Below are 23312 nucleotides of genomic sequence, written 5' to 3'. Positions count from 1 at the left end.
ATCAGTTAATTCAGCAGAGACTGGGGATTGAAGTCAGGGTTGACCTTCAGGCTGAGCTAATGACTGGAACCAAGTCACCAAGCAGGCAAGTCCAGCATTCCTCTGCAGGTCACAAAGGCAGCTTCCCCCAAAATGCACGGCGGGTCAAACCGTCCAGCTGCCACGTTTAGGGGTGCAGAGTTGAGAGGGGGGACACAAGGGTGGGGGAAAGGGGTCACTCTAATCCAGTTCTTACTTGTGCATGTAGAAAAAGATGTAACCGCTCTTGTCTCGGTCTGACTGTACAGTGCCCTCCATCGTCTTGGACACCTCCAGATCATTGTACGTCAACCAGCTCTGCTTCTTTATGTCGTATACGTCACTGATGTAATGCCCTATACAGAGTACAAAATTAAAAAGTAATCAGCCAGCAATGCAAGACATACAAGTCACTGAGTATTCAACTCCTTGAGCCTGTTTCTATATTCAATAATGTGAGTGTCCCTTTAAGAAATGTTTTGTCTTATCACATGACTTCAGTGATGTCATTGTGTGGGTGGAGCTGGGCTGTGGCTCTGTGGGTTTTACTTTCGCTTTGAGTTTGGACTGGTTTGAACTGCACAGGTTGAAAGAAGTGTTTTTCTCCATCTTAATTTTAAAAGCTGTTCCAGATTACTTGGTAACTTGAGAGATAATTGCTTTGTGGAAGGAATTCAAACCTGCTGTTTGGAAAGGGAAACAGACTAAAGGGGAACAGACTAAAGGGGAACAGACTAAAGGGGAACAGACTAAAGGGGAACAGACTAAAGGGGAACAGAGTAAAGGGGAACAGAGTATCAATAACAAGTCTTAAACCAGTGAGAATGCCGTGTGCTGGGCCACACCTTTAAAAAGGGGTTTCTGGTTTTACTTGGATTTTGTCATTGAATTGGAACAGTTAAAGGGGGAATTCATTAATGGTTATACATAGTTTACTGTAGCAGTGTGAGGTCTTTATGTTTATAGTTGATAAAAATTCTTGCTATGTGTGTTTATACAAATGTTAACTACATTCTTAGAATAAAGCTTGTTTTTTTGATTAAAAGCGTCCAAGAATTCTGTTGAATAACACCCGAAGGGCGGGCTCTTCTGCTCATCTTAGCCAAAGTCAACAAGCTGTTATAGGTCAGGTGAACTCCATAAATATACGTTGGGAGTTTTCTAAACCCTGGCCCATAACAATAATATCGCAGCTCATCACAATAACTCCAATTTCCTGCTCACGTCTTGAGTCCCCGTTAACCCAATAAGCAAAGGACGAAGCTGGAGTCAGCCTGTCATCGACATTAGTTACACGGAGTTATGTGACTAAAACAAATGCAGACTACTTTTCCCTTCCACACTGGGGAAATCCCGTTCGTGCCCCAAACCCTCCCAATTAATATCAGCTGCTCTGAAACACAACTGGAGAATACTCTGTCACAGCGCCCGCACCACCAATATCCGATTCCTGTAGGGTCCAAACAATCTATCATATTGGTCTTGATATACTCAGAGCCTGAACATCCACAGCATTCCAGAGTTTCAAAGATCCTCAACCCCAAGTGAAGAAATTCGTTATCTCAGTCCTAAAAGGACGACTCCTTATTCCGAGACTGTACCTCTTTCTCCCATACCCTCCAGCTGGGAAGCAGCTTCTTGTTATCTATTGGTGTCAGGCCCTTTAAAAAGATTTTACATGTTTCAATATCACTTATAATTTTTACTAAACTCCAGAAGATAAAGGCTCATTTTATTCGATCGCTCCCCATACACCAGCCCTCTTGTCCCAGGAATCAATCTGGCGAGCATAGTTCCAACTCCCCTCCCTCGAAGATAAATGTCTCTTTCCTTAGGTAGTGAGACCAAAACTGTACATAGTAATCGGGTGTGATCTCAGCAAAATACTGTCAGTAGAGAAAGGCAGGGAAATAAAAAATATGAAAGAGGAAGAGGAGGTAATACGACCGGTGACTAAAAGCTTGGTCAAAGAGGTAGTTTTAAGGAGCATCTTAAAATGAGAGGCGGAGGGAGAGGTTTAGGGAGGGAATTCAAGAACTTGGGGTCTAGTTGTCTGAAGGCACTACAAACACTCGACCTGACGCATACTTGTTATTTTGTCACTGTGCTGAAATCAAGATTCAGACCATCCCACATCCTAACTCACTCTGTTCCAGCTCAAAATCACTGAACTGTTCAGATATCCCATCCCTTTACAACCTACAGGTTTTCAAACCTCAAGCTTGTTGTAGCTGCGACTTAGTGGATGGAACTCATATCTATTTGGAACGTTGTGCATTTGAGTTTCCTCTCCATAGACTTGAGCACATCATCTAGGCTGACACCTCCCCTCCCGTGTAGTACTGAGGAAGTGCTGCATGGTCAAGGGTGCTGTCTTTTAGGGTAGAATTTAAACCAAGACCCTGCATACCCTCTCAGGTGGGCGTCGGGCGAACAGAGGCATAAAAGGCCTGAGTCCATGGTGGTGGGGGGGGGGGGGGGGGGGGGGGGGGGGAGAATTGGCTGGTGACAGCTACCGAGATGGGGAGCCAGACGGGGATTAAACACAACAGTGAGTATTTTACACTGGAAGGCCCGAGAGCCAATGTAATTGATCAGTCAGTACTGGAGTGGTGGGGGTGAGGAGGACTTGGTACAGAATGGGACACAGATAGCATAGAGCACATTTAACTGCTACTCATCTAACACCAGACAGTATGAGCTGTCTGATGGCAGAGAGAGTGGAGAACTGGATATCAGCGTGGAACCCGACTACATGGTGATATTAACTGTGTAACATAGAATTTACAGTGCAGGAGGCCATTCGGCCCATCGAGTCTGCACCGGCTCTTGGAAAGAGCATCCTACCCAAGGCCACACCTCCACTCTATCCCCATAACCCAGTAACCCCACCCAACACGAAGGGCAATTTTGGACTCTAAGGGCAATTTAGCCTGGCCAATCCACCTAACCTGCACATCTTTCGAATGTGGGAGGAAACCAGAGCACCTGGAAGAAACCACGCATACACAGGGAGAACGTGCAGACTCCGCACAGACGGTGACCCAAGCCAGGAATCGAACCTGGGACCCTGGTGCTGTGAAGCAATTGTGCTAACCACTATGCTACTGTGCTGACTACAAATAACGTCTGACTTACAGATAGCAAGGCAGTGGAACTGTATCCAAAGAGTCTTTGACCACAAACTGCAGTGTGCTCTGCTTTTTCCAATTGGTTTTAAAATACTTCTGGAGAATTGATAAATCCATACTATCATCAAATCTCAGGTGTTTTATTTCCTCAGTATTCATTTAGAAAGATCATTTAATCTGACTATAAATAAGGTTTTTTCACCTAGAAGGACAAGGGCAGTGCATGCATGGATGGAAACACCACCACCTGCAAGTCCCTCTCCAAGCCACACACCTCTCGACTTGTAACTTTATCATCGCATCGTCACTGTCGCGGGGTCAAAATCCTGGAACTCCCTTCCCAACAGCACAATGGGCGTGCCTACATCACACGGACTGCAGAGGTTCAAAGAGGCAATTAAGAGATGAGCAATAAATTCTGGCCTAGCTAGTGATGCCCACATCCTGTGAAAAAATATACCAAGAAAAAAAAATATAGAGTATCTGGTACCTACCGGAGGAGGAGGAGCTGCCGATGTGGCTGACAACACTGATTAGTCGGTAAGAATGCGCAAGTTCGCCTGTCTGCAAGAACAGGAACACAAGTCACTAAAAAGTCTCAACACCCAATGTGCACAAAGAACCAAAAGTAACAGCAGTAAAAATATAAACACAGCGAGTGGTTAGGGTCTGGAATACACTGCCTGAGAGCAGGCAGGTTCAATTTTGACTTTCGAAAGGGAATTGAATAATTATCCAAGCAAGAGAATATTTGCAGGGCCAAGTGAAAAGCTCGGGGCAGTGGGACTAACAGTTGTCCCGATTTCCCAACGGCAACATTGAGAGTCGGCGTGGCCCACTGCACACCACTGGCCTCACCTCTGCATTCCTTTTCAACTCCTCCGCTTCGGCCTCGCTGTAGTCCATGTCCAAGATTTCCTCATTGCCGGAGTCTTCATCCGAACCCATGAGATCACAGATGGAGTTATTGAACTCTGCAAGCAAGTGTTAATTATCATTGCATTGAAACACAATTAAAAACAGAGACCACTTTACTAAAGGCCAAAATGCAGCAAGTCCCAGTGTCCAGATACTTGTAGAACATTACTCCGGAGTTCACCTCCTTCAGATAGAGACATGCCGCGGAGATTGTATTTCACACTCAGCAGTGCACGATATTAAAATAGCAAAAGCAGCCATTGCACATTTTAGTGCATCGTTCCTGGTTACTAAATGAGCAAATTGCCTCAAATTGCTACTGCCACAGCACACAGAAGGCCATTCAACCCCAATGTAAGAGCAATTGAATTGGTCCCATTCCTCTCCAACTCTTTCCCCTCGAGTATCGAATCAACTTCCCTTTTGAAATTCCTTTCGAATCTGCCAGAGTATCCGGCAGAAGCGGATTTAATGTGACTTTCTAAAGGGCATTGGATAATCACTTGAAGAGAAGGAAGTCACAGGGCTACGGAGACAGGGCTGGGGAATGAGACGAGCCGTGTTGCTCTTGCACAGTGCCAGAATGGACACAACGGGCTGAATGGCCACCGCCTGTGCTGTAACCATTCTTTGATTCTGCACTTCTGCCACCCTTTCAGGCAGTGCATTCCACATAGCAACCGGCTGCGAAAAATATATTCCTCATCTGCCCACCCGGATCTCGCCATTTACCATAAATCCATGTCCTCTGGTCTATTCACTATTTTCCCTTGATGGGCAAGGTTTAATCATTATTTAGAGGATCAATAGGGCACTACAAGCACAACCTGTAAAAAGATGGTGGCATTAAAATGGGATCACAGTTTGGAAGCACTGTTTTATATTTACATTGACACTGTCGCTGTGGATTCAAGCTCTGCTACAGCATAAACTACACTCGGAGTTCTGGGAAGTACAGAGGGGGTGCTGCATTGTTGAGGGTGCTGTCCCTTTGGGTGAGGCATTAAACCAAGGATCCACCTGTCTAGAAAGGGTCCCATTAATTCATCTAAAGGCCAGCATTCCTCCCAAGTGTCTTGCTCTTCTCTCAATCAACATCAAAAACATGAGCCGTCAGTTTGTCATTTGTGGGACTTGTGAAAAATCAGCTTGGTTCCATAACAGTAAATGCACTTAGAAACTTCTGATTAAAACAACACAAGCAAGACGTCAATAATAGTCACCTTACACAGAATGCAGAGTATACAGCAGCACGATTAATGCTGACTGGTATCTTACCCTGAATACTCAGTTCTGTGGCTCTCTTTAAGTCATCGTCTTCTTTCATCTCCCGGGCCTCCTGGTGGATCACACAGAGAGACACTGTTTAATGACGATTCGGCTCAAGGACCAATACCACTCACAGGTACTTTCACATGCACTGTTAGCAAGGAGTGGGGCACCCTGGATTGGGAGGAGAGCAGAGGGTCCAGGGTCCATTCCAGAACTTCAGCATGTAACCTGGAGTGAAACTCCCTGTGCTGTAGTGCTGGACTGCCTGAGGTGCCATAAGCACTCGTCTGCCTGTTAAGACGAATGCTGAAGTTGCAATAGAGCCCACCCCCACCCCATCAGATTGGCTTTTGAGAAGGATGTGATCAAATGACACTGCAATCAAAAGGCTATATCTAAAAATAAAACCCAAACTCATTTCCCCCTGACCAGTTACAAAGAATTGCTCCGCACCCACCCGTCCAGCACCCAGAAAGTGCTGACCTGTTCCTGAAGACTCTGGGCCAGTGCTTGCTGCAGTTCCTGTTCCTCTCGCTCCCTGTCTACGTCATACTGCTGCATCCAGTCCATCTCACACTGGGAGCCCTCGGGGGTTTTATTCTCCTTATTCTCATCAAAGTCTTTTATAACTTCAGCAGGCTCTATGTAAAAAATAAAAGTTTAAGATGTCAAGGGGAACAGATCAGTTAAATAGAGAGAGAACTATTTCTGCTGGTCGGGAGCGCAGGACTGCGGGATAAAGCCTCAAGATTGGAGCCAGGTTTTCCAGGAGTGAAATTAGTAAAGGGGAGGTAGATATTCGGCACGTCTGCGTCGACTCTCACAAACCTCTACAGATGTGCGATAGAGAGCATCTTATCCGGCTCCATCACAGCTCGGTATGGCAACTGCTCGGTCCAAGATCGCAAGAAACTGCAGTGTGGGGTGAACTCAGCCCAACGCATCACACAATCTTGCCACCCCACATTGATTCTGTATACACCTCCCGCTACCTCAGGAAGGCAGACAGCATTATCAGAAACCCTTCTCACCCAGGCATTGCCTTTTTCCAGACCCTTCCGTCAGGCAGAAGGTACAGAAGTTTGAAGACTCGCACACCCAGACATAGGAACAGCTTCTTCCCCACAGCTACTAGACTCAACGACTTCCCCTCGGACTGATCTGATCCCTGTAAGAACACTATTCACGACGCCCTATGCTGCTCTTGCTCATGTATTTGCTTTGTTTGGCCCCTTGTTCTGCACTGTAACCAATCACTGTTTGTCGATGTACCATTTGTCAATGTACTCTGTTGATTATTCTTTTGTCTATTATGTACGTACTGTATACATTCCCTTAGCCGCAGAAAAATACTTTTTACTGTACTTCGGTACGTGACAATAAATCAAATCAAATTTGGGAGTCTCTTCCCCAAATGACAATTGCATTACATCAATTACTAATTTTAAGATGAGATTGGTAGAAGTTTGTTCGCCCCAAGATATTCAGGGATATGGGTGGGTATGTGGGGTCAGATCACAAATCAGCTGTGATCTCACTGAATGGGATTAAATGATTTACTTCTGTTAGTATTTTCTGCTGGGGCTGGGGGAGGAGCTCACTTGGCATCTATAATAAATTATCCGACACAGGTACCTGTGGTGAAACAGCACCATCCCCTCTCTCTCCCCCACAACGACCTACCTGTTTCCATGCTGGCCCTGGACCCATCCATTTCCGGAGCCTCCTGATGTTCCAGCAACTCCTGAGCCTCGTCATCGCCAAAGCCGGTATCGGGGCTGCTGCTGGCCTTCTCGTGCTCCTCCTCTCCGCCAAGCGAGAGACACGTTTCCCGCTTGCTCATCTCCAGCACGGCTGCCAGCAGCTCATCTTCACTCATGCTGTCAAAGGACGAGTCTAGTACTGCGGCTGGGGCAGGGCGCTCTACCTCCTGTTTGCTCGCTTTGAGTGCCTGACAAAGGAAGAGAAAGTGATCTTAATCAACCCAGAATGCAGATCCAGATAGCAAGAGTGGATTGAGGTCAGGCATCATCACTCAGCATTTGGCTCAAAACACTTAACTTACATTCAAACAGCACCACCAATGCAGAAAAATGTCCCAATACACCACAGGAGCAAACAAAATCTGACAATAAGTCACGTGAGACAATGATAGGACAAGAGGTTTTTTTTATTCTTTCATTCTGCTGAGGCCAGCATTTATTGCCATACCCCGATGCCCTTGATCTCCATCACTCCCTCCATCACTGTTGTACGGTGGCTGCTGTGTGTACCAGATACAAGATGCACTACAGCAACTCACCAAAGCACTTCCGGCAGTACCTCCCAAAACGGAGATCTCTACCATCTAGAAGGATAAGAACAGCAGATCGATGGGAAGGAAGTTCTCCTTCATGCTGTATAACATTCTGAGTTGGAAATATATTGCCATTCCTTCCCTGCTGCTGGTCAAAATCCTAGAACTCCCTCCCCAACAGCACTGTGGATGGACCTACACCACATGGACTGCGCTTCAAGAAGGCAGCTCACCACCAGCTACCCATGGGCAATTAGGGATGGGCAATAAATGCTGGCTTAGCCACCGATTCTCACCCATGAAAGAAGAAAAATATAACCCCAGATGTCTTGGTCAATATTGCAGAATTGCGGTTCATTTTCATTATATTTAAAGTGCATTTTTATAGTACTTTTCAGAACCAGCGGATATCTCAAAGTTCTCTTGTCTAAATCATTGATATATTGTGAATAGCTGGGGCACAAACAGTGATTCTCTCTAGTGCACTAACTTCATCCTTAACGAACAATGCCACCCCACTCCAATTTCCCTTATCTGTCATAGAATCATAGCATCCCTACAATGGAGGCCATTCAGCCCATCGAGTCTGCACTGACCCTAAGGAAGAGTAATCTGTCACTCTCACCCAATCCCAGTAACCCCACCTTTCATTTGGACAATATGAGGCAATTTAGCATGGCTAATCCATCTAACTTGCACTATGGGGGTGGCATGTGGCACTGGGCCTGCGGCACTGAGAACCCGGGTTCGATCCCGGCTCTGGGTCACTGTCTGTGTGGCGTTTGCACATTCTCCCCGTGCCTGCGTGGGTTTCACCCCCACAACCCAAAGATGTGCAGGTTAGGTGGGTTGGCCACGCTAAATTGGAAAAGAAAAATAATTGGCTGCTCTAAATTTTTAAAAACCCTGCACTATGGGAGGAAGCCAGAGTACCCAGAGGAATCCCATGCAGACACGGGGAGAAAGAGCGAACTCCACACAGTCACCCGAGGCCGGAATTGAATCCTAGCGCTGTGACCAGCAGTGCTAACCACTGTGCCACCACTGTCTTTCTAAATATTGAGTACCCTTGGATATTCAGTTTCCAGCCCTGGTCACCCTGCAGCCATGACTCTGAAATTACAACCATATCATATACCCGTAACAACATTTTGTATTGTTAATTCATCTATCTTATTGCGATTGTTCTGCGCAGATATAGTGCTTTTAGACTTGCCTTTTTGTGTACTATGGCCCAAGCTGCTGCCAGCCCCAGTTTCCTCTGCCTCCCACTCTTGCTTTCTGCTTTTCATAAACCGTCAGCCCCAGTACAAGCAAATACCCGTGCCAGGATATAGGCCTCAGTCCTGCTGGGGTACAACCCATCCTACTGAAGTACAGGTCCCATCCCCAGAATTGACCCCAATGCCTCAGGAACCTAAACTCCTACACCATCTCCCCAGCCACACGTTCATCTGGTCTATTCTCCTATTCCTGACTAATACCTTAGAGGGCCTGCTTCTTAATTTATTTCCTAGCTCCCCATAATCCTGCTTTCAGGACTTCATCCCTCTTTGCGAAAGGCGTCATATAAATGCGAGTTCTTCCTTCTGAAGCGACATAGTACAGTAATGACTTTCAGCCAGACTCACCAGCTGCATTTGCTCCTCTTCCTGCTGTGTCTCACGCTGAACCTGTTCAGTCATCTGCCGGCTGATCACCATTGCCCGCTTCACCTGCTCCTCCTCGCTGTCAGAATCCAGGATGACGATTGTAGACTTGAAGCAGAACTTCCTGTGGATGAACACTTGGAATTAGGCAGCAAGAAGCAGCCAGCCGCAAGGTAAGGAAGCAGGAACACATTGTGCCTGTTATCGAACATCATCCATACACCCTGTGCTTACATTGTTACAGCCGATTCTCTCTCCCTCCCTGCTGCAGGTTCAAACTCTGGCTGGGGCCAGGGTTCCACAACATTTCCCCAGCTAAATAACCTTCAGGTGGGTGAAGCTTACGGCAGGGGCCACCCATCTACACTTTCCAGCAGGACTCGGGAGTCAAACTCCAGCTACAATTTCCTCTTTCCCAGCCGGGGAGCATTGAGACCAATTGCCAATACCAAGTGAAAGCTCTCTGACGAAATTCATTGCCCTCTGGTGCGTAACATCCAAATGATGCTCCCTGCTATTGAGTGCTGTGCCCACTTGTGCACCCTCTCAAATCCTGCACCAGCTACTCCCCCAAATTTGTGTTCCTCCCATCTCCTGTCCCAAACTTGGGGTCCTGCATTTTACCCCCATCTTATTCACCTGCACCCCACATTCCTCTGGATCCCACACTCCTCGTCCCATCGGCTTTCTCTGTTCCACTGGACTTCGCTCCCTTTCTTGCATTCTGCACTCTGGGGTTAAGCGACAATAAGACCACGCTGCGATTGCTCACCTCCCCAGTGTGGAAGTGGAGGTTGTAGAGTTCACGGACTGCAAAGTTTTGAGTGGCCGGGACCTGCAAAATTTAAACGTAGTCAGTGATGTTGACATGTTAGAGACTGTAAATTAACCCAGGCAGAAAACTGTTACTTCCTTCTGAGATACAGCTGAAATATTACCAAAACAGGGGCAGCACGATGGTACAGTGTCAGGACTGCCGCCTCATGGCGCCGAGGTCCCAGGTGGTCACTGTCCATGTGGAGGTTGCACATTTTCCCCGTGTCTGCGTGGGTCTCATTCCCACAACCCAAAAGATGTACAGGGTAGGTGGGTTGACCATGCTAAATTGCCCCTTAATTGGGAAAGATGAATTGGGCGCTCTAAATTATTAAATTTATAAAACAAGAAGAAATATTACCGAAACTGAACCTCCATCAAGTTTTTAGAGTACCCAATTATTTTTTTCCAATTAAGGGGCAATTTAGCGTGGCCAATCCACCTAGCCTGCATATCTTTGGGTTGTGGGGGCGAGACCCACATAAACACAAGGAGAATGTGTAAACCCCACACGAAAAAAGTGACCTGGGGCCGGGAATGAATCTGGGTCCTCAGCGCCGAGAGGCAGCAGTGCTAACTACTGAGCCTGAAACCCCCCCCCCCAAGTTGCTAAAGCTTTGAACATGGACGTGTGAAATGAAATTATTGTCACAGGTAGGCTTCAAATGAAGTTACTGTGAAAAGCCCCTGGTCGCTACATTCGGGGAGGCTGGTATGGGAATTGAACTATGCTTCTAGCCTGCTACTTAGCCCAGTGTGCTAAACCAGCCCCTCCTTTACCCTATTTTGACTGAAACCCCTCTCACCACACACCGTGGGACATGGAAGGCACGTTGTTGTTATTATATCGGAAGGCCATTTGACTGGTGGACAATTACAGCCTGCCCACCCACTGTTTGTGCAAATAATGTGCCACTGAGGCTTGATAAACCCCAAATCAGAATCTATACTGTGAACCCGGCTACAATCTAACCCATATTATCTGTGCAGAGACTGTTGAAAGAAGCTGGATGAAGGGCAGGGTATTCACGAAGAATAGGTTACTTTGAGCGGAGATGGACACTGTCCATCACCTGGAACCACATGGTAACACATTGCAGCATGGCAGGTAAATCAGAGCTGCTTTTAAGAAAGAAACAACTTGTATTTCTAGATAGTCTTTCACTTCCTCAGAAAACCTCAAAGCACTTCACAGCCAATGAATTATGTCTGAAATCATTGTTGTAATGTAAGGAACAGAACAGCCAAACTGCACACAGCAATTCCCACTAACAGCAATGACTAGTTAATCTTAGGGAAAAATGTTGGTTGGCCAGGAGGCTGGCGGGAACTCCCCAGCTCTTCTTTCAAGTAATGTCCAAGGGGTCTTTTCAGAGGACAGACTGGTCCTTGGGTTAACAACTCACCCAAAGAATGGCACGTTTGAGATTGCAACATTGTGTACTGCACTCACTGCGTCAGTGTCTGCGTCACTGTGTGCTCATGTGTCTGTCGTGGGAGCAAAATCAAAAACATGACCCAGAATCAAGAATCACTGAACCTCTTCAAAGCCAGGCATGTTGACTTTCTTTAAAGGCCAGCGGCTATTAGGAAACGGCTGAGGACATCAGGATCTTCCAAACGATTGTGCATCAAGATGTACAAGACCGACCCATGCGACAACGGCACGGCTATAGCAGCCACATTCCTGCATCGGATACAAAGCTGCAGCCACTCTCCCCTCTGTCCACCTTAAGAGCCCACCCGCATCCTCCTCCTTTCACTTACGTTGCAGCTTGTGTGTTCCAGCCCAGTGAAAAGGGCTGCCGTGTGGTCTCTGTACAGTGAGCCGCCAGGGTCAGGTACTTCGGGATGATCACCTGCTGACCAAGCTTGTTATTCAGAGAGAGCTGCACATTAAAACTGTATCGTTTCAAATGGAGTATGAGAACCCTGTAAGAAGAATTCAGTCAGCCATTACATGCAAAGCAGTTTCAACATCACGTGTGAGCAGGAGCCAGGATCAGGCACAGATTTAACAACCTGTTGTCACTCACACCCAGGTCAGATACAACATGGGGCTAGACCACATTAATGAAATGAAAATGGCTTATTGTCACAAGTAGGCTTCAATGAAGTTACTGTGAAAAGCCCCTAGTCGCCACATTCTGGCACCTGTTCGGGGAGGCTGGTACGGGAATTGAACCCGTGCTGCTGGCGTTGTTCTGCATTACATGCCAGCTGTATAGCCCACTGTGCTAAACCAGCCCCTAATAATAATCTTTATTATTGTCACAAGTAGGCTTACATTAACACTGCAATGAAGTTACTGTGAAAATCTCCTAGTTGCCACATTCTGGTGCCTGTTCGGGTATACAGAGGGAGAATTCAGAATGTCCAATTCACCTAACAGCACGTCTTTCGGGACTTGAGGGGGGAAACGGGAGCACCTGGAGTAAACCCACGCAGACAGAACATGCAGATTCCACACAAACAGTGATCCAAGCGGGAAACAAACCTACCACCCAGATGCTGTGAGGCAACAGTGCTAACCACTGTGCTGCCCCACATTATTTACAATGCAGGAGGTCATGAGCTTATCATTGCTAATATACAATTTTTATTAGTGTCAGAAGTAGGCTTACATTAACAGTGCAATGAAGTTACTGTGAAAATCTCTGCAACCACTTTCCAAATGAACAATTAACCGACTGCCATTCCCCTAGGTTAACACAGAGGCAGGAAACTCCCACTACACTGTCCCCATCAAACACTCCCAGAACAGGTACAGCACGGGGATAGATACAGAGTAAAGCTCCCTCTACACTGTCCCCATCAAATACTCCCAGGACAGATACAGCACGGGGATAGATACAGAGTAAAGCTCCCTCTACACTGTCCCCATCAAACACTCCTAGGACAGGTACAGCACGGAGTTAGATGCTGAGTAAAGCTCCCTCTACACTGTCCCCATCAAACACTCCCAGGACAGGTACAGCACGGGGTTAGATACAGAGTAAAGCTCCCTCTACACTGTCCCCATCAAAACACTCCCAGGACAGGTACAGCACGGGGTTAGATACAGAGTAAAGCTCCCTCTACACTGTCCCCATCAAACACTCCCAGGACAGGTACAGCACGGGGTTAGATACAGAGTAAAACTCCCTCTATACTGTCCCCATCGTACACTCCCAGGACAGGTACAGCACGGAGTTAGATACAGGGTAAATATACATTATCCGTTACGCCTCAAGTTGAGATTGGCCCAAATTTACTTGGCTTGCGGGCAGTGATTGGGACATTCTCCTTCCATTTCTACACTTGACCCTGGGCTCAGTTGGGAAAAGCACCCAGCATCTCGTCTATTCCCTCTTATCCCTTCAGGTACTGACCTGGGGAGCCTGCTGAACTTGTGAGTCACGACTGCACTTCTGCCATTGCATTTCTCACAGGAATATTCGATTTCTTCAGCCTGAAACAAAGGAGATAAAATTGATCAGCAATACCCGATTACCCACCGACTGAACATAATGCATCCAGGTGGGCAGCACGGTGGCATAGTGGTTAGCATAAATGCTTCACAGCTCCAGGGTCCCAGGTTCGATTCCAGCTTGGGTCACTGTCTCTGCGGAGTCTGTACGTCCTCCCCGTGTGTGCGTGGGTTTCCTCCGGGTGCTCCGGTTTCCTCCAACAGTCCAAAGATGTGCAGGTTAGGTGGATTGGCCATGATAAATTGCTCTTAGTGTTGGGTGGGATTACGGGGTTATGGGAATAGGGTGGAGGTGTGGGCATGGGTAGGATGCTCTTTCCAAGAGCCGGTGCAGACTCGATGGGCCGAATGGCCTCCTTCTGTACTGTAAATTCTATGATCTATGTGTGAATGATCACACAAGCTTGTCCCATTAAGCTCCCTCATCTCTCACTGATGAGGGTTTGTCTCACTGTCACAAATGTTCTTGGATAATGGCAGCTGCCATTACAAACCGTAAAGTTTCATTCACACAAGCCAGTAGTCCTAGTTCTAGAGCTCACAGATATAGGTTGAGAGGCGATAGATTTAGAGCTGAGATGAGAAGGAACTGCTTCTCGCAGAGGGTGGTGAAATTGCGTAACTCGCTGCCCCATAATGCGGTGGAGTCGGAATCATTAAATGGTTTCAAGAGATAGATATTGCTGGTGAAAAACAGATTAAGGGATATGGGGAACAGGTGGGGAGGTGCATTTGAGACCAGGAAGACATCAGCCCTGATTTGATTGAATGGTGGAGCAGGCTCGAGGGGCTGAAATGCCCACTTCTGCTCCTAATCCCTATGCCCCCAGACACCAATCAGGAAGGCCAGTGGTGTCAGGAGTAATAGGGGCTTCTTCACTTAGCATCTTTGGAATCCTGATTGCCCCTTGTCTTTTCTCCCGAAATTGAGGGGCCTTTGACAGGCTGATTTGGTGCCATCTAATCACCTACAGCGAGAACATGCATTTCACAGCCTCAGGGCATCATAAAGCTCTTCACAGCCAGTGAAGTACCCATTTTTGAAAGATGGTCACTGATGTAATGTAGGAAGCAGAGCAGCCAATTTGAGCACAGCAAGCTCCCACAAACAGCAAGGTGATGATAACCAGGTAATTGTTTCCAGTGATGTTGATCGAGGCATTAATAGTGGCCGTGGTATTTTTTTTTAAAACATCACCTGACAGATCAGTCAGGACCTCCATTCAATGTTTCATCCAAATGATGGCACCCGAGAATGCAGCACTAAACTGCCAAGCTGAAATTATACACGGTTAAAGTCCTGCTCTAGAAGCTTATCTTCTCTCTGTGGGACAAATGCCACCCCCACTGAGCCATGGCTGATACCGTGACTACCCCCCCCACCCTCCCAAACTAGGTATTTCATTCATCTCTTTAGCAGCAAGAGTAAGGAGAGATGTTGGTACAGTGGTAATGTCACTGGACTAGTAATCCAGAGAGCCAGAGTTCTCGGGACAGGGGTTCAAATCTCACCACAGCAGCTGGTGAAATTGAAATGCAATTAATAAATCTGAAACTATCGACTGCTAAAAACACCTCTGGCTCACTAATCTCCTTAAGGGAAGAAAATCTGCCGTCCTTACCTGGTGACTCCAGACCCACAGCAAAATGGCTGACTCTTAACCGGTCCCTCCAAAATGGTTGAGTAAGCCACTCAGAAATTAGGGATGGGCAACAAATGCCGGCCTTGCCAATGACGCCCACCTCCCACGAAAGAATAAAGGGATGAGTGCCATCATTCCTACATATGTGACAGTGGAAAGAAAAGCAAGTGTTACACACCCTAAAGAAGAGATCGAGTGAGTCCTGTATAGACCTCGGGGGTAGAAGTTTCTTCCGTCGCGGGAGATCAATGGAAAGGTCGTTGAATTGTTCTCGTTTTGTAACACTTTCACAACACCTGCAAGACAAACAGAATCCCTTATTACAAAATGAAACCAATCTGTGCTTTGCTCTTTCGCAGGCTGCTACGCAAACACACTGATCAAATACAGAATAGATTACACTGTACACATTCAGGTTTGCGATTCCCAGTAGCAAAAAGATATGTACACAGCACTCCAGGTGTGAACATTCCGGTGCAGCGGGGAGAAACACATACGCTTCCTCAGGTCCTGCTGACCCCCTCACTGCTTTGTTCAGTATCGTCTGGCCCAATGGACAGGATTAGGGCACACGCCTCGGGTCCTCCTGCATCACATAATTTGGGCGACAGCAAGGAGAATAGCAAGGGATCTTGCTGGGTGCTGCACTGGATAGTGCTTGGTACACCCTGAAAGAGGAAGGCAACACAGCACAACTCAAGGAAGCGCGAGTATCTTTTCTTCCCTCCAGTACCTGTAAACGTCAGTAGCACAAACACAATAGGGGTAGGATACACACGTGTCCTACATAAAGAGTGTGGCACAGCACAGGAGGCTGCCCTGGCAAATGGTTCTGGTTCTCCTCCATGTCCTTGGGACACTCGGATCTGCTGGTTCACCAATAGCTGTGACCAGCTGACCTTGCATGGACTGATCTTCACTGACAGGTGACTTGGCTAAAGGGATCAACCTGTACGTGGATGGGCAAAAATGACAGAAAATGTGCCTCACCGCCGACGTACATTTTACAACTGATGGTGTGCAGAACCTCAAACTCCACATTGGAGACGATGGGGCAGGTGTAGACCCTGGCAGCACCAGCCTCATGACAAGCTCGAGCAGCTGGAGTGTCCTCGCCTGCCACTGGCTCATTCTTCCACATCTTGTTCAGCTTCTCCATATCTTCCTTCAGCTGGTCCAGGCACTGGCTCAGGAACTCGTGGGCATCCTAAAGGGAGGTGGGGCAAGAAGAGAGATAGAGAAAGCGCTATTAATTAGCCTCATTCCTCTGCATTCACAGAAATCTTTAACCTATCACTCCACTCCGAGGTCCCCACCTGCTTCAAGAAGACCACCATCATACCGGTACCAAAGAAGAACCAGGCAACATGCCTCAATGACTACCGCCCGGTGGCCCTGACATCAGCTGTAATGAAGTGCTTCGAGAGGCTGATTATGAAGCGCATCACCTCCACATACTCCCGGAACGCCTTGACCCACTTCAATTCGCATACCGTCGCAACCGGTCCACATCAGATGCCATTTCCCTGGCCCTACACTCATCCCCAGAGCATCTCGAAAACAAGGACTCCGACATCAGACTCCTATTTATTGACTACAGCTCCGCCTTCAACACCATAATCCCAGCCAAGCTCATATCAAAGCTCCAAAACCTAGGACGTGGCTCTTCACTCTGCAACTGGATCCTTGACTTTCTGACCAACAGACCACAATCAGTAAGAATGAACATCAACACCTCCTCCACAATAGTCCTCAATACCGGTGCCCCGCAAGGCTGCGTAATTAGCCCCCTACTCTACTCCCTGTACACACACGACTGCGTGGCAAAACATGGTTCCAACTCCATCTACAAGTTTGCTGACGATACGACCATAGTGGGCCGGATCTCGAATAACGACGAGTCCGAATACAGGAGGGAGATAGAGAACCTAGTGGAGTGGTGTAATGACAACAATCTCTCCCTCAATGCCAGCAAAACTAAAGAGCTGGTCATCGACTTCAGGAAGCAAAGTACTGTACACACCCCTGTCAGCATCAACGGGGCTGAGGTGGAGATGGTTAGCAGTTTCAAATTCCTAGGGATGCACATCACCAAAAATCTGTCCTGGTCCACTCACGACGACGCTATCACCAAGAAAGCACAACAGCGCCTATACTTCCTCAGGAAATTCGGCATGCCCACATTAACCCTTACCAACTTTTACAGATGCACTATAGAAAGCATCCTATCGGGCTGCATCACAGCCTGGTATGGCAACTGCTCGGCCTAGGACCGCAAGGAACTTCAGAGAGTCGTGAATACCGCCCAGTCCATCACACGAACCTGTCTCCCATCCATGGACTCCATCTACACCTCCCGCTGCTGGGGGAAAGTGGGCAGCATAATCAAGGATCCCTCTCACCCGGCTTACTCACTTTTCCAACTTCTTCCATCGGGCAGGAGATACAGAAGTCTGAGAACACGCACGAACAGACTCAAAAACAGCTTCTTCCCCACTGTCACCAGACTCCTAAATGACCCTCTTATTGACTGACCTCATTAACACTACACCCTGTATGCTTCAACCGATGCCAATGCTTATGTAGTTACATTGTATATCATGTGTTGCCCTATTATGTATTCTCATGTATTTTGTTGAATTTTGTTTAATTCCCTTTTCTTCCATGTACTGAATGATCTGTTGAGCTGCTCGCAGAAAAATACTTTTCACTGTACCTCGATACACATGACAATAAGCAAATCCAATCCAATCCATTTCCCCTATGGCCTGAAAATTTATCCATTTCAGGACTTCATCCAATTCACCTCACTCTGTTTCCATTGCCTTTCCGGACAACGTATTTCAGATCACAACTCAAGGGACCAAAAAAAATCTCATGTCTCCCCACCTGGTTATCGATTGCCTTCAATCTGTGTCACGCTGGTTGCCGACCCTCCTGCCTCTGCAAACCGTTTCTCCTCATTTACTCCATCAAAACTCATGATTTTCAACATCTCTATTACAACATCTCAATTATATGTCCCCTGCACCTTCTCTGCTTTAAAGAGGGTAACAGTTTCTCTAGTCTCTCCACCCAAGTCTTCACAGCCCTCCAATTTAATTTCCCCTTTACGTATTAATCCAATATATTTTTGGAAGTTATTATTGAATGGGCTGTCCTTTCAGGAATTGGATTCCAGACCACAACAGATCAGTAAAGAAATGCCCCCCCCCCCCCTTAGCTCTTTTGCCAATTACTTTAAAACTGCGTTCTCTGGTTACCAACTCGTCTGCAAGTGAATGCAGTTCTTTTCATTTACTCGCGCAAAATCCGTCACAATTTTGAACAGCGCTCATGTGATTTGAGAACAACCCCAGCTTCTCCACAGAGCCTATGTCTATCGTACCAGGGACCATTCTACTAATCTGCTCCACACCCTCCCCAAGGCCTCAACACTCTTCCTAAAGTGTTGTGCCCAGAATTAGACATACTATTCCTGCTGAAGCCTCAACAATGACTTATAAATCATAGAATTTACAGGGCAGAAGGCAACCATTCGGCCCATCAAGTCTACAGGTGCCCTTGGAAAGAGAACCCTACTTAATCCCACGCGTCCACCCAATCCCCGCAACCCCACTTAACCTTTTTGGACACTAAGGGGCAATTTATCACGGCCAATCCACCTAACCTGCACATCTTTGGACTGTGGGAGGAAACCGGAGCACCCGGAAGAAACCCATGCAGACACGGGGAGAATGTGCAGACTCCGCACAGACAGTGACCCGAGGCTGGAATTAAACCCGGGACACTGGAGCTGTGAAGCAGCAGTGCTAACTTCTGGGTCGCCCCAAATATAAAGATTTATCATAACCTCCACGCTTTTAAACATCCAACGCTTCAGTCAATAAAAGTATTCGAGGTTGTGACTTTGTCAGTAAATTACGATCGAAGGACTGTGATTAAGCAAGCGTTTTACTGATTGTTTCCCATTTAGGCGTTATATCAGGTTATTTGTAGGCTAAATAGACTGAACACAGTATTTACAGAATAGTGCACCCTCTTATGGCAGAGAAGCATACTGCAGCATCCCAGTGCGCCAATATATTCAATGACAAACATGCATTTTTTTTCAAACCTTAAGAAAGACACACCTTCAGTTATGAGTGAACACAGTTCACAGGAATCTCTGATCTGCAGCTGTTGCTAGAGGTTGCTGTCCATGCCTCATACCACCCTCTCCAGCTACATATCATCTTTCCTACCCCACCATCTCGCCATTTCTTCCTCCTCTGCACCTACAGGTATCAGATGAAGGAGCAAGATCCATCCACACCTTTATCTAGGCCATCACCTGGTGTAGCATTGGCGGCGGCAGCACCATCAGATGAGATGTTAATGAGGTCCTGCGCTCCCCCTCAGGAAGAACTTTCATGTCACCATGTGGAAGAACAGGAGGAGATTTCACCCATTTCTTGGCCAATACTTTGGGCAGCACTGCTGCCTCACAGCGCCAGGGACCAGGGTTCGATTCCTGACTTGGGTAACTGTGGAGTTTATGTACGTTCACCCAGTGTCTGCGAGGGTTTCCTCCGGGTGTTCCGGTTTCCTCCCACAGTCCAAAGATGTGCAGGATTGGCCATGCTACATTGCCCCATCGTATCCAAAGGGTAGGTGGGGTTACAAGATTGCAGGGGTGTGGGCCTGGGGAGGTGCTCTTCAGAGGGTCAGTGCAGATTCGATGGGCCAAATGGCTTCTTTCTGCACTGTTGCACTCTTTCTTCACTGTCCCTCAACTAACGCAATTAAAATCAGATATCAAGTCTTTGCCTTGTTGCAATTGTGGGATCTTGCTGTGTATACAGCAAGTGATTACAAGTACTTGACTGGTGTTCTTTCTTGCTGGAGTCATGATACAAAGTGCTATTGCCTAATCTCAGCGATCAATCTTTTATCAATGAGCCTACAGTAGACTCATACGAGGCACTGGAAACCACTGGAAGGAGTTTTGGAAACTGGGACCAAAGTTATTTGTCCCTCCCGAGCACGGTCCACCCAGAGGAAACCAAAGCAGACACTGGGAGAACCTGCAAACTCCACACAGTCACCAGAGATTGGAATCGACCCAGAATCCCTGTCATCATCCTGCAATCCCAAAATACCTTTGTCCTCTCATCCAGCTACTAAATTATTCTTCCCTCAGGAATTCCTCGCTACTTCTTCTTACACTGCCATCTTAAGCTTTCCTTTCCTTGATACCATTGCAGGAGGCCATTTGGCCTATCGAGTCTGCACAAACTCTCTGAAAGAGCACCTGACCTGGCCCAATCCCCCGCCGTACCTCCATAACCTGCACATCCTTGGACACTATGGAACAATTTATTATGGCCAACGCATATAACCTGGAGCACCCGGAGGAAACCCATGTAGACATGGGGAGAACGTGCAAACTCCAGACAGTCACAAGGCTGGAACTGAACCTGGGTCCCTGGCCCTGTGAGGTAGCAGTGTTAACCACCATGCCACCTGTTTCTTTGCTCCCACTCTGTTTAACCATTGACAAAAGGTGGAGCCGCTGTTTTATTTTTTAAGTTCAGAGTAGCCAATTCATTTTTCTCCCAATTAAGGGGCAATTTACCGTGGCCAATCCACCTACCCTGCACATTTTTGGATTGTGGGGGTGAAACCCACACAAACACGGGGAGAATGTGCAAACTCCACACGGGCAGTGACTCAGAGCCGGGATCAACCCTGGGAGAGCCGCTGGTTTTAAGTCACCACCTTCCCATCAGCCCTGACAGTCTAGATCCTTACATTCTGAACATATCCTGAAAACCTCTCGGCCGTGGTTGAGATGGCATTCTTCACCCTCTTCAGCAGCTCCTTCTTCAACTCTGGGCTGCAATTATCCTTCCTGGCCAGGAGCTGGGCGAATCGCCTGCCAGGGGTCAACATGAGAGGGTTAGAAGTGATACGATCAAACCCACACGTACTTCCCTCGGTCATATTAATAATATGAATCTTTATTGTCACAAGTAGGCTTACATTAACAGTGCAATGAAGTTAGTGTGAAAACCCGCTAGGCCCGACGGACGAGCAAATTTGCAGCCATCCTACGCAACATGGACACTCTCCCCAAAGAACCAGATTAGAACAAGAATGCATTTCTAAAGGAGGCTGCCTGCATTTTAAGAACCATTATCATAGTATAGTTTTAACTCGAGGATGGGAGATTGGTGGAGAGAAAATATAAACTATCAGGTGCCTGCAAATCACAACCCTGGAAGTAAATGAAGTGTCCACCCCATCTCCACCAGCAGGGAGCGAACACCCAGCCTCAACCAAGCGGGCACCTCCAAGCACTGCTGCCACCTACACACCCAGCGGAGAAAGAAGCCCCACTTGCATCTCACCAGTCACCCAGCCAGATAGGCGGGCAGCTCATTCATTTTCACCCTGAGCCCACCATTGCTATTTCTCCCTCCACTTTAAGTACATATGACCCCATTCATTGTGAACAGCACATTTTTTGGAATAGGTATTATTTACTTTTCCAAAGTGACTTATTTAAAAGAAAATCTGCCAAATAAGATGAATTAGCGCAGGTTCTCAGACAGCGCGACGTTGCCATTTCATGTCATGATTCTGAAACACTTACTTGAGCAGAGCATTTGCTGGGATTTTCTTCCACGGGATGCTTTGTTTCAGGAGATCAATTGCCAAAGATTGAAGTGAAAACAGGGACTGCAAGATGGCATTCATATAACAGGTATTGCCAAGATTGGAAAACCTGCCGTTCAGAGAAAACACACCCAGTTAGCCAGGCCATCACGATCAGCTGAAGAATATCAGGATGCAAAGAGAAAAGTCATGCTTCCAACTAAGAGTGTGAACATCCCCCAAAAAGGGCAGAAGAGGCAAAATTTAAAAAGCTCTCGGGATTTTGCAATGCTTAAATTGGGCAGCCAATGCAGTGACAAAGGGGGCTGATAAATATAACGTGGGGCAATGTCCCCACCAGGCCATGCAGCAACCAAGAGTTGCCATGCAGGCCCTGCACGGGCTGGACGCCAAGTTACCATGTATACACAGTCATGCAAAAAAATCAGAAGGCACTGCACGCCATACGATACAGGAGCAGAATTAGGCCTTTCGGCCCATCGAGTCTGCCCTCTGAAACAGCAACCCATCTAGGCCCACTTCCCTGCCCTATCCCTGTAACTCCACCTAACCTGCACACCTTTGGACTGTGGGAGGAAACTGAAGCACCCGAAGAAAACCCACGCAGACACGGGGAGAAAGTGCAGACTCCGCACGGACAGTGACCCAAGGTTGGAATTGAAGCCTGGCCCCTGGCGCTGAGGCAGCGGTACTAACCACTCAAACACCATGTTTATTTGTATCTAGTAACCTACACTGTCATGTCAGGTGTCACAGCACATAGAACATACAGTGCAGAAGGATACCATTCGGCCCATTGAGTCTGCACCGACCCACTTAAGCTCTCACTTCAATCCTATCCCCTTAACCCCATCTAACCTTTTTGGACACTAAGGGGCAATTTATCATGGCCAATCCACCTAAACCTGCACATCTTTGGACTGTGGGAGGAAACCGGAGCACCCGGAGGAAACCCACGCAGACACGGGGTGAACGTGCAGACTCCGCACAGACAGTGACCCAGCGGGGAATCGAACCTGGGACCCTGGCGCTATGAAGCCACAGTGCTATCCACTTGTGCTACCGTGCTGCCCTCTGTACGGAGAAAGCACATAACCAAACCATGCACCAATTTCAAAAATAGAGAGAATGTAAAGCCAAGTCCAACAACCACACGCCAGTCAGTTGAACCTCAAAAGTGGGGAAGCTTTTAGAAATGAGAATTCAGAACATTAATAGCCCCTATGGAAAATGAAGGTTAATGAAGGCATGGATTCGTGATGGGAAATCATTTTTAAATTAACTTACTCGAGTTTTTTTTGTGAGATAACAGAGCGCTGACGAGGGTAACACTGTAGTACATGGACTTACAAAAGACTTTTGATTAGGTGCCCCATGATAGACTTTGAGCAAAGTTACAGCTCATGGATACAAAATTGGCTGAGTGACAGAAAAGACAGT

General features: G+C 47.2%; 1 protein-coding gene across 1 annotated transcript in view; it reads right to left on the bottom strand.

The window, feature by feature from the left end:
- Positions 1-23312, bottom strand: part of LOC119962204 (ubiquitin carboxyl-terminal hydrolase 37-like) — a 48124-nt gene that overhangs the window by 4846 nt on the left and 19966 nt on the right. The window contains 14 exon segments of the mRNA XM_038790169.1: positions 236-374; positions 3644-3713; positions 4008-4123; positions 5346-5406; positions 5823-5980; positions 7023-7290; positions 9267-9408; positions 10057-10119; positions 11868-12032; positions 13472-13551; positions 15391-15508; positions 16214-16419; positions 21006-21129; positions 21850-21981. Of these exon segments, the coding sequence (XP_038646097.1) occupies positions 236-374; positions 3644-3713; positions 4008-4123; positions 5346-5406; positions 5823-5980; positions 7023-7290; positions 9267-9408; positions 10057-10119; positions 11868-12032; positions 13472-13551; positions 15391-15508; positions 16214-16419; positions 21006-21129; positions 21850-21981 (1842 nt within the window).

Source organism: Scyliorhinus canicula, chromosome 2 (assembly GCF_902713615.1).
Source record: "Scyliorhinus canicula chromosome 2, sScyCan1.1, whole genome shotgun sequence".
NCBI lineage: Eukaryota > Metazoa > Chordata > Chondrichthyes > Carcharhiniformes > Scyliorhinidae > Scyliorhinus > Scyliorhinus canicula.
This window is presented reverse-complemented; position numbering and strand designations above follow the sequence as displayed.